The sequence below is a fragment of the Ochlerotatus camptorhynchus genome, unplaced genomic scaffold (genome assembly GCF_037179485.1).
Source record: "Ochlerotatus camptorhynchus isolate MF236.1 unplaced genomic scaffold, CSIRO-AGI_Acam_v1.1 ptg000330l, whole genome shotgun sequence".
Lineage (NCBI taxonomy): Eukaryota > Metazoa > Arthropoda > Insecta > Diptera > Culicidae > Ochlerotatus > Ochlerotatus camptorhynchus.
In genome coordinates, this window is record NW_027040818.1 from 9,041,057 (window position 1) to 9,053,825 (window position 12,769).

Sequence of the window (12,769 nt, forward strand, 5' to 3'; positions counted from 1 at the left end):
TCCATGTAGATTCAAATATTTAAAGAACGGAATACAGTCAAATCTCCACAACTCGATATTAACTTAGTTTCACAACAATACTAAAAGATTATTTTCATGACTACTACTATGGATAAGGTCCCAAAGATTAACTTCCAATGCATTTGATGGTGTATTACTCGATACCATAGTGTTCCGTATGCCTCCGTATTAGCTCCGAAAATTTTATTTTTTATTCAATATTCAATAATTCAATATTAGTATGGACTAACAATAACCCGCGCCATCCCCCCAAAGTGTCTAAGTTGTTAATAAAGAGCCACTAGAATCAATTTATGACCTACAAATGTATCGAACCACGCTCAAAAATGTAATTGCTGTAAACAGGTTTTATGAACATAGAGGTAAGGGCCCATGCATTAATTATGTCACGATAAATCGAGGAAAAATATACTTACTTCCCTCTATCGTGACGTTTTTCCTATACCTAATCAATTGCTTGTCACAAAATTTAAGATCCCCCCCCCCCGCCACTCCCCCCTTAGAGCGTGACATAATATATGCATCAACCCTAACTCTAAGACCAGAAGGTCCCGAAGAAACGTACACAACTTTTTGGCTCAGCTCTGGTACTCTCTTCGGTCCCAAGCTAATCGATGCACCCCTCATAACCTAGGAAAATCCACGAGCCCCTCATTTTATCTGTCAAACTTTCATAGCGAATTTAAACAAACATAGTGTAGTACTAGAATTTCGACTAGAATGGGTTACGTTAATCGATTTGCTTGGGACTAGAGGTGGGCAAAACAGCTCTTCTGGCTGAGTGGATCAAACCTATCCAGCTCACTCAAGGGAGTCGATTCTTTTGAACAGCTCTTCAGCTCACATTGAAATTATAGAAATTATGGCCGGATCCGGAGCTGAATGGTGAAGAATCGAGAGAGAAAAAAACGGGTCCGAGAGTAGTCATCCTAAACAGCTCCCAGTGAATCATTCGAGTCGAGCTGATAAGCTGGAGAGCTGCATTTCGATTTTCGGTTATTTGCTTTTGTGCGGATCTTCCACTCCCCCAGAGAATGATGGGAGGAGAGGTGAGAGCACATATGCTCGAAGAATAACATCAGCAACAAGAGCCCGGTACATCAATAATACCAGTAGAAAATAACCATCGTGTAGCACATGTACCTACATATGTCTCTCTCTCTCCCAAACAGCCGAATGGAAGTTTGCTTTTACCGTTGGTGCTGTCAATCAGTGGACACATGTTGTATTGCGCGCGCGTCTTGGTTTACGCTGTCCATTTTTGAAAAGTTCCACTATGAGTGATGGATTGAATGGTGAACTGCGGTTCCTAAAAAATGAACCGTGGGTCATCAGCTCACTTTAAAGAATCGGGTCTATAGAACAGCTCGGGAGCGGATTGCCCATCTCTACTTGGGACTAATAGGCTAGTCAAGTAGTGAGCCAATTTTAAATCGCTAATTTCCACCGGTTTGTGGAACGGTTACAAATTTGTCGATGCATTTGAACAACTCGAACACCCCTCGCTTTGAAGGTCTGTATGTACGGAATGTTGCTTCTATTTGAATTTTGGAACACCATATCAAAATTTTGCTCCCGCTGAAACAAAACCCAAATTATTCCCACGCAGATTGATTACGGCAGAAGTTTGATTCCGTTATAATGAACGATGATACGTCAAGACGGATCTCAAGCAGCTCGCAGCTCAAGAATTTACATGGCTACCGGAAAAGCAAAGGTTCAAGATAAGTTTAAGCAGAAAAAGTTGTCAAAGTTTCCGAAAAATACTTGGTTTGGCAAGCGATTTGCACCTGAACTGGACTGAAAAGCGAAATTTTCGTGACAACTAGTTGATACAACAGCGGTACAAAATCGGATGGAAGGTTTGAAACGTATAGCCCGTCAGTTCATATTTGGAAAATCGGAAGCCTAATCAAATAATTTCCCTGTATTTTTAGTCTTTGAACTTCAAAAAGAAATAAAGTTTGATCATTTATACAATAACATAATCAGTGTGCACTTAATCATGATTGAAACATTTTTGACCGTTCCACCCTTTATATGACCCACTGTGTTTTAAATAAAATTGGGACCATAGATTTTAATTTAAAGATCGTTAAAACTTTTATAAGACTTTATCTAAGTGCTCCAGAAAAAATTACGTGTTTATTATGAATGCTAAATAATTTGCACGTTAATGGGTTAAATATTTCAAAAAGAAAATAAAGCAAAATAGCAAAAAAATATTTGAATCGTCCTTTGCCGATTTGCAACATTGCGTAATAGTTTGTTATACATTGTCCATAACTCACATTTTTCCAGAAAATCATTCATTTTGAACATTGTAAATATTTCAAAATGGCGTCCTATGAAATTTTTCAAAAACTCTACCGTGTAAACGGCATTTCTAATCGAACTGAAAGTACAGAGAGCGTGACTGCTTTCTCACCCCAATGGGTCTGGGGTCAATCCCAGCCGAGGTCAGTGGGATTTTTCTGAGGCATAAAAATCTCTTCGGAAGGGAAGTAAAGCCGTTGGTCCCGGCCCATGTGTGTTTGAATGGGTGCGATATCCTACGCAGGTGTGGAAGCTGCTTTCCTGCACATTCGATTGTCGTCAATGGATGGCAATCGATGTCCGTCGGTGATTGGCACTAGATTGCGGAACAGAGACCGACGTTAAATAAAGGAAAGAAGAAGAAAGTACAGAGGCAGTTTTCCAAACTGTTGATAACAACCCATAAATAACAAATTTGGGGAAAATGGGGTGAAATGGGCTAGCTATTAACACTGCACAGTTTGAAATAGGTTTTAATTGATGTCCTTGGCTTCCTTTTATATAATATTTTGCATTTATGTTTGCTGTAGATAACCGGCAATCACATATAAAGCCAAATAATAATTTCACCATAAAATGGTAAGAAGCGGGTGAAACTGGAGCAGTTTCCACAGGTTAAAACCAGCCAAATTCGATTCCCCGGATTGTTTCACATAAGAATAGGTATCTCAAACCTCCTGGAACCAGCGGCACGAACTGAGTGAGATTCTGGGTCAGCTTTTGCCCACTGTGCATCGCCTGGAAATGCTTCCGGCAACGTGGGCCTTTAGGTAGGAATAAACGTGATAACCAAATTTTTCCTATTTGGCATTTGGCGTCAAACTGCTCTAAAGCTTAATTTTTCCCCCAAAATAATATTTTTTTTTCAAATTTTAGCTGCCATGAAAAATTCATGTGTTCACTCGGCTGTTTACTCGGTAGCAAACATTGTCTGGTCCTCCTCATTGTTCTTCATAAGCAGTTCTTTCGGTCGATGCGTCGTCTACTTTGTAAAGCAACCGTTTCGTGATGAGTGTGTGAGTGCTGACCACGTTTTGCGTCCATTGCTGCAATTGAAGCGCTCTGCCTCCGTTGGCGATACTGCCATACAATGAAACCACTGGAAGCGGCTCCCATTCTGATAGAGGAGGCTTTTTGGATAGCGGAAGATAAAGTGTTTATTGTGTTGTACCTTTTGACTATAATTTTAAGATGTTTTGTATAGTGAACAAGAATCCTCGGCTCTGTAGAGTTGATTCGATTGAGCCTTATCAAATAAATAAATGAACAAAAAAAATTGAAAATTTCAATCCAATCGTCAATTCTAATTCAAATTTTGAACATATTGTCGACTAATCGGGAAAAAAAACGTGAAAAAATCGGGAATTGGATTGCAGCCTTAACCTATTTTAGTTCCAATTTATTTTGAAAGTTTATCCACACACTTAGTTTTTTTTCGCCCTCTCGGCTATTCTTTGCCGAAATTTGCACAGCCGAGCCCTCGGCAAAACATTTTCCGAGACTCAGCAACCAAATGCCACTTTTGCTGAGATCTCGACTGTGAAAATCTCGGTAAAAATTGCCGACATTATCCAAAATAAATTAAGTGTGCAGGTCTAGTATTTAGTAGAAATACTCAGAGGGAGAGATGGGCGAAGAGAATGTTTTGAGCCAAATGAACTGTCAAAATCTGAGCCAATCGAACATTCCCATTAGATTTTTTTCCGAGGATTTCTCATTCATGCTAGATTAAATTTAAGAGTATTGCAAATGAACAGCAATTTAATCACCTTTATGTTTCGTGCGCTTCTCAAATTCAACTTGGAATCAAAAACAATATTGTAACTCTATTGATTAATTTAACTTCGTTGTCGAATCAAAAATAAAAGTCATGTGAAATACCAGCACAGACAAACAGACATAACACATTGGATATTTCTCATTGTAAAACATCGTCGCTAAGCCATTAAACGTCAAACGCAAGGGAATTTACTATGCGCGCCACAGGTGGCAGTACTACCAACTGAGATACTTTCAAATTGACCGTTAAATGCTTGTTCGATGAACAAATTATTAATGTTTTGTCTGTTTGTCTGTGATACTAGCTTCTGGCAAGTGTTGCAAGATAATTTAGGCACGAATCCCTGCTGCCGAATTGTATTTTGTTTACTCCGCCGATATTTTTTCATAGTTAACTATCTGGATGGCTTCTTGCAGAGGCAGGATTTTGAAATGTTTTGATCATGATCTTTATGATAATGTGATTGAATCAAGATTTTTAAAATTTGTCCAAGTATGACAAAAAGGAACATTACTGGACAAACTAAACTGATCTTGAAAAAAACGAACTAAACCTCCAGCGAAGCAGCTGTCGAGTCAGGTCAAAGTCAAACAGTGCGGAGTCCCTATTGAAGAGTCTCTGTAAACCACCGATTGCACTCAAAATGCTTAGTTCGCTGTATGGGCAGGCGCAGCATTAAAATGTTCCGTAGGGTTCGGGGTTGAACATTGATGTCAACTTGCTCAAGGAGAACAGGGCAATCGGTGCGTTCTTGCAAAATATCTGCAATTAGCAATGGCCTTGCTGTATCTCTCCAGACCGACAGGGGCTCCAGATGGAACAGTTGCAAACGACTTTCGTAGCTTGGCAATCGGAAGGGATCCGTCCACGGCAGTTTACGTATCGCATATCTCAGGAACCGTCGCTGAACAGACTCAACTCTTTCGACACCGTTGTTGTAGTGAGGAGTCCAGACAACCGAGCAGTATTCTAATATGGAGCGAGGCAAGGAGCAGTACAACGGTTTAAGGCAGTAGATATCCGTGAAGTCTTTGGCAATCCTGAAGATAAACCCTAGAAGCCTGGAAGCTTTGTCGACGGCATACGAGATGTGCTGCTTGAAAGAAATTTGTGTATCCATAATCACACCTAGGTCCTTAATTTGGCTGACGCGCTCAATTTCAGTGCCTAACAAAACATACTTGAACATAATAGTCTCTTTCTTGCGCGAAAAAGAGATAACCGAGCAGTTGGACGGGTTAACCTCCATACGATTCAGAATACCAATCAGCAAAAGCATTCAGTAGACGTTGAAGGAAGCAACATTCTTCAATTGAGTGAATTCGAAGGAAGAGTTTAATCATGGTCCCTCAATTACCAGATTCACGTCGTTGAAGTAAATCAGGAAAATCAGTGGTCCCAGGTGACTACCCTGGGGTATGCTGGACGTGGCAGCGAACATACGGGACTGGTGATCACCAATGACAACAGTAAGATAGCGATCGGTGAGGTACGACTGAAACCACTGCAAAAGGCAGCCGTGGATACCGAGCCTGTCCAGTTTTGCGGTTGATATGCGGTGATTCAAATTCAGTATAAATGACATCCGTCTGAGCACGATCCGAGATGTAGGAAGTAAGGCACTGCAAGTTAGTGGCAGAGGAGCGACCAGCCATGAAACCATGCCTACTAATATACGGCTTACAGTGAGCAAGTAACGGTTCCATAACAACGAGCTCGAACAATTTAGCAACAGTACTAAGCGAAGTGATGCCACGGTAGTAGCCAACGTCCTGTTTGTTGCCCTACTTGTGTACTGGAAACATGTGCGCTAGCTTCCAATAGGATGGGAAAACGCCGACGTCCATGGACCGTTGGAAACGTGCAGCAGTGGAGACCACAAACTGTCCAAGTGCGTTTAGATGAACTCCGATGGAATTCCGTCAGGACCCGGATTGTACTTGAGTTTAGAGGAAGTCATCTCGGGACTGATATCAATTCTGCTCATGGCTTGGCCAGAGAGCGGTACGTAACTGGCAGCCAGTCGGACAAGGTCGTCCTCAGTCTCTCGTCCGTGAAGGTACTAGCAAATTTTTCAGAGAACATCTGACAGATATCTTGCGTAGATGAGGCCCCGTTACCATTATGTATCATAGACGACGGCAGACCAGCTTCATGACATTGTTCGTTGACAAACTTCCAAAACTGCTTGGGACGTGACTTAAGCTTTCTCTGCAAATCACGTCAATACTGAAGAAAGCACGTTTCGCAACTTGTTTGTATTCGTGATTGATCCTAACATAGTGACGTTAAAGGTATAGTGTGCGGTGCTTGGTGAATTTCTTAAGAGCGGCTCTCTTTCTGGATTCCAATCGACGAAATTCGCTCGTATGCCATGGTGGATTGGTCGTAAGATGATGAATCTTTTTCGGAACGTGTCTGTCAATGACATATGCCAAGACATTGGAAATAGTTTGAGCGGCTGACTCAATGTCAACGGTGTCCAATAAGTCGATATATGTATAGGGTAGATGTACCAGTTATGCCTATTCGTTCCTATTAACCTACCCTAGCGCACACGTAGTTAACGCTTGATTTGGCGTAAATTTACAAGATGTTTCATGTAAATTTAAGCGCAATAAATCAGCAATGTGGGCAAAAGCTTGTGAACAATTTCATTGTTTATACCAACTACCAACGGACACAGGAGATGGTCTGGCGATCCTTGCCTCGAAGCACCCCAACTCCTCGCCTTGGAATTAACACCTAGTCCTGAAAAAGACAGTTGGTTGAGCTGCTGTCTGAAGAGTGAAAAGCGAAGTTAAATGTGCTCATCGCATCTGTTATTATTATTATAATTATTGCTACGAACGCTTTGCACCTCACAGCACAAAACGCAATAAGCAGTCTTCAAGACTGCAAAAATTACCTTCCATTTACCCGACAGCATCAGCTTAGTAGCATCGCACTGACTCCCCAGCCCAGCAACACTTATGTCTGCTTCTTAATTTTTTACCCCATTCACCAATATGTCACCTTCCTCGCGAATGCAAATCGGCTGAGACAGAAAAAAGTCTGCCACCAATGATGGACAGCTCTAATCACCACAAATTGCCATCGCGTCTCGCACGTTTCTCGCACGTTTCTCGCACTTGGGCATCTTGAATGATTGATTGCCCCCTGCCATTCGCCACTGAACTTGAACTAGTTATTCTAAAACCGTACTCTTTTTTTTTCCATCGTTCCAGATCTGTCACCATGGAGTTTGCGTCGCCGAACCGGACCGTTACGTCGAAGCTTCAGCGAACGAACCTCTCCACCACGGGTGACCTCCTTCAACGGGGCCAGCGATCTGCAGCATCGACATAAGTCCAACTTTCTCGACACCATGGCTTTGCGAGGAAAACATGCGCGAGGTGACGCGAGGGCCGCTTTCGACGAGGAAACCCTGTCTTCGTCGTCGTACAGCTCATCCACTGGCAGTTCCGGTGGTACGTTGACCAATGGGAGGATGAGACCACGGGTTCCACCTCCGCCACCACCACCTCCAGCCAGCTCAACTGGATCGTCTTCGCCCGATCAACAGTCGATCACGAGTAGCGATACGGATATGGTGGAGAAAATCCGAGGGAAGATCGCCGATAATGTAGACGCCAATGTGTACGAGGATTTTTGCTTTGATTTGAGCTCCGGGTCAGAGCGGAGCAGTGGACGTAGTTCAACGGCTTCGAGGACCGTAGTCCAGGTGTCAACACCCATTCCACCGACGTTCAGTAAGGACGCCGTCCACCGACTGGAGATTCGCCACGAAGACGAAGACAGCAGCTACGAGTCTATGGGCCAGAAGAAGACTTCGATTTTGATCACCGGAGATGATTGCTACTCTACGGTCAACATGGACGATGACAATGAAACACCTCTGTATCAGTCATCCGTAGTCGTCAACGACGTATTCATAACTCCAGGAATCCTTCAAACATCATTCAACACGGTTACGATCAGTGTCAATTCACCAACATCGACACTGCAACATCCTCGTAACAAGACCGCCTCGAACAGATCCTATCAGGAAGAGTTGAACAATCAGAAGAACACCTTTCTTAACGGATCAAACTCGACCTCGATCATACCGATCGGGGGACCCACATCTGTAACGGTCATGAACCCGGTGGAAGCTGCCGAGCCAACGACTCTGACGAGATCCACCGGAAAGACGTTCATCAGTTTGGACTTTGATCGCAAAATGTCCAGTTTACGTGATTCAACGGGACCGGAGAGCTCCGTCGACGAGGATGATCAACAACCACCAACTGTGACGCCAGAAGTGCACCCCTCAACATCAACACCATCATCATCATCACCTTCGACCCCAGTCAACGAAAGAGACACAATTTCGATAGTTCCTAACGAAGCAAATTCCAAAGATAGTAGCGATAGTTTCGAGATGCTCCTGCGCAACCCGGTCGAGGCGGTCAAGCGCAATCTGGTCCCGCACTTCTGCGGCAAGGTTAAGGAAGCAGCTGCCGAACTCAAGGTACCGGATGCCTCCGGTAGTGACGGAGTGGTTCGCCGCCAGAAGAACGTAGAAACGCATCTTAAGGCTCAACGGAACAGCTTTATTACGAAGTTGCTGGAGGATCCGATGTTGGGTCACCTGGCCGAAGGGCTGGACTACGATCTGGTGACGAAGCTGATCGAAAATTCACTGCTTCGGTTGAAGGATAGTCGCAATCAGCTGGACATGAGTGGAACCAAAGACCAGGACGATGTGTCCAAGATGATCGAGGAATCGCTGATCAAGATCCAGGACGAACGGAACAAAATGGAGGCGAAGAAATTAGAAAAGGATAGCAAGCGCAGCAGTATTAGCTCGGGAAACAGCTATGGATCGGCAACGTACGAGCTGATGGAATTTGACCCTGCTGGAGATCTTAGCGACTGTTATCAAAGCTGTTCCAGTGACCTGACAACGGACGACGACGCCAACTTGTCCAGGAGTAAGTTCTACCAGATGTTGGTGGATGCTACGCTGAGTGAGATCGAGCTCAGCACGGCCAATGAAGATGATCACCATTACGAATCGATTCGGCTGAACAGCGATCCTATCTATGAGGAGATTAGTGACATTCCGCCTCCTCTTCCGCTTACTGCCCCACCGATGGTGGACGATCTGGACCGCGAAAAGCGCAATGCTAGATCGATCTTCGAAGGAGCATCCAAGTACGACATCCTATCCTACTTGGTTGATGCAAGAGAGCGTGGAATCGCTCAGGAAGAAGCGTACAGCTTCCAGTTCGGCAATGCCAGTGACATCATCCTGGAAGAGGAAGAGGACGAAAACATCACGGACCTTCGACACCATCAGCGACAAATATCCGACATCAGCAGCCGCCTGTCGCACATGTCCAACATCAGCGACTCCAGCGAAGACACCTCGCTCCTATCAGCGAGCCTTGCCCAGCGCAAAGCTTCGGAGATCGAACGGAACGACTCCGGAGTGGGATCGGAAACTAGTAAAACTTCTCGCAGCAAGTGGCAGCATCCTTCCTCATCCCTGATGGACAAGATCAGTCCCATTCACCTGTGCGAGGACTGCGACGGTCCAGTGGAAACGCAAATCACCGAATCCGGAGTCATGTACGCTCCGCTGGTCTGCCGCAAGTGCGGGAAGAAGCGAGCCGAACGCAAGGAGATCATCACCGAAATCGTCGAAACGGAGGAAAAGTACGGTCGCGATCTGCAGATCATCCTGGAGGAGTTCTACCAGCCGATGCTCGTGGCCGGGCTGCTCAATCAAGATCAACTCTCTGCAATCTTTTTGAACGTGGAAGAATTGCTCGAGAACAATCAATTTCTGGCGGAGCGTATGCGGGATGCACTGGACATTGCCACCGAGCAGGGCGACGAGGATCTGGTGACGGTCAACGTGGGGAAGGTCTTTCTGGAGGCGGCTCCGATGCTGCATGCTTTCGAGAGCTATTGCGTCCGTCAGGGAAGTGCCAGTCTGCTACTGGCCAACCTGGAGAAGGAGAAGGAACTGTTGCGGATCTTCCTGCGGGTGTCGCAGATGGAGAACGCCGTGCTGAGACGGATGAATCTGAATTCGTTTTTGATGGTTTGAAAACTGTTTGGTTGTGGGCAAATGATAAACGTTGCTTAATATCGATTTTCCTGTTTTAGGTACCCGTCCAGCGCGTCACCAAGTACCCGCTGCTGCTGGCCCGTCTGTTCAAGGTCACTCCCCCGCACCTGGAAGGCAAGGAGCAACTGAAGCAAGCGCAGGAAAAGATCGAACTGCATCTGAATCACATGAATCGGGAAGCGAAGGACGTTCCGACCAAGCTCTGGCGCAGGATATCCTCGTCGAACCCGGGTGGACGCCGATTGTCCTGCGAGCTCGATATGATCAACATCAAGCTGCGGAAGATTGCCATCGATGTGCTGGAGTGGAACACCGAGGAGGTTCGGTTTGCCATCGAAGGGAGGCTGTTGTTTACGCAGCCGAACGATGGCAATTGGAAGAAAAGTCGCACCATCAAGCTGACCTCGATCAATGCCCTGCTGGTGACCAATGGAAAGGTGAGTTTAAGTGTGAGTTATGTCGTCGTGTTTGGGAAGGAGACGATTTTGAAATGATTTTGTTGGAAATTGGATGGAAGAATTTTGCGGCTTATGTGGGGAATTGCGAGCTGGTTACTCACTGATTTCTAAGATGAGTGCGGCCCGTCCTCCTCAAAGCCATGCGCCTACATTGAGAAGTGCTCTTATTTATAATTTAAGAATTTGTATATCTTCATGAACGTACAATGTAGTAAACTTAAATCTACTCTAAGATATGAGTAAAACTTGTCTGCATTCAGCTCGCCATAAAACTTTCTGCGACGTAGTTCTCGGGACTGTGCTGAAGTTCACGTGACTGCCATAAAAGTCTATAAATATTTGCGAAATTCCCTTACATTCTCTAGACTTCCATGAAGTTCACTGGAAGTCCTCCAAACTTCTTAAAAGCTACACAATTTTCCGGAAGTTAGTGGAAATGTTTCGAAGTTCTACCAAAGTTTAAAAAACTTATGCTCACGGTACTTCCCTTAAAATTTTAAAAATTTATCTGAACCTCTCTGGACTTCCCTCAATTTTCCAAACGGTCATGTGTCATCGTTGAATTTCCTGATTTTTTTCTGGAATTCTAGGATCATCCTGACGTCTTAAAAATTTCCATGAAATTCTAGAAGCTTCTTTAATTTTTTTGGAATTTCCCTGAAATTCATGAAATTTTTCTAAGGTTTTCTGATCATCACTGATGTTCTCGGAACTTCCTAAATCTTAAAAATGTCCCAGAACTTATCTGGACTTACCTCAATTTCCCAAACGGTCATGTATCATCTTTGAAGTTCCTGATTTTTTTCAGGAATTCTAGGATCGTCCTGGAGTCTTAAAAATGTCCATGGAGTTCTAGAAACTTCTTTAATTTTTTTGGAATTTCCCTGAAATTCATGGAATTTTCCTAAGGTTCTCTGATCTTCCCTGAAGCTCTCGGAACTTCTCAAATCTTAAAAATTTCTCTGAACTTCTCTGGACTTACCTCAATTTCCCAAACGGCCATCTATCATCTTTGAGGTTCCTGATTTTTTTCAGGAATTGTAGAATCATTCTGATGTCTTAACCATTTCCATAAAGTTCTAGAAACTTCTTTAATTTTTTTGGAATTTCCCTAAAACTCTTTGATTTATCTTAAGGTTCTCTGATCTTCCTTGAAGTTCTTGGAACTTCCCAAATCTTAAAAAAATCTCAGAACTCATCTGGACTTCCCTCAATTTCCCAAACGGTCATGTATCATCTTTGAGGTTCCTGATTTTTTTCAGGAATTCTAGGATCATCCTAGAATCCTTAACAATTTCCATGAAGTTCTAGAATTTTCTTAATTTTTTTTCCCCTGAAATTCATGAAGTTGTCCTAAGGTTCTCTGATCTTCCCTGAAGTTCTCGAAACTTCCCAAATCTTAAAAATTTCTCTGAACTTCTCTGGACTTCTCTCAATTTTCCAAACAGTCCTGTATCATCTTTGAAGTTCCTGATTTTTTTCTGGAATTCTTGAATGTTCCTGAAGTCTTAAAAATTTTCATAAAGTTCTAGAAACTTCTTTGATTTTTTTGGAATTTCCCTGAAATTTATGGAATTATCTTAAGGTTCTCTGATCTTCCCTGAAGTTCTCGGAACTTCTCAAATCTTAAAAATTTCTCTGAATTTCTCTGGACTTACCTCAATTTTCCAAACGGTCATGTATCATTTTTGAGGTTCCTGATGTTTTCAGGAATTCTAGGATCATCCTGAAGTCTTAAAAATATTCATGAAGTTCTTGAAACTTCTTTAATTTTTTTTTAATTTCCCTGAAATTCATGGAACTGTCCTAAGGTTCTCTGATCTTCCCTGAAGTTCTCGGAACTTCTCAAATCTTAAAAATTTCTCTGAACTTCTCTGGAATTACCTCAATTTCCCAAACAGCCATCTATCATCTTTGAGGTTCCTGATTTTTTTCAGGAATTCTTGGATCATCCTGGAGTCTTAAAAATGTCCATGAAGTTCTAGAAACTTCTTTATTTTTTAGGAATTTCCCTAAAATTCATGGAATTATCCTAAGGTTTTCTGATCTTCCCTGAAGTACTCGGAACTTCCC

At 43.3% G+C, this 12,769-nt stretch overlaps 1 protein-coding gene across 1 annotated transcript in view; it reads left to right on the forward strand.

Annotated features, from left to right (window-relative positions):
* RhoGEF64C (Rho guanine nucleotide exchange factor at 64C) overlaps positions 1-12,769 on the forward strand; it is a 670,047-nt gene that overhangs the window by 647,154 nt on the left and 10,124 nt on the right. The window contains exons 6-7 of the mRNA XM_065230356.1: positions 7,345-10,211; positions 10,277-10,675. Coding sequence (XP_065086428.1) covers positions 7,345-10,211; positions 10,277-10,675 — 3,266 coding nt within the window. The remainder of the gene's footprint in view (positions 1-7,344; positions 10,212-10,276; positions 10,676-12,769) is intronic.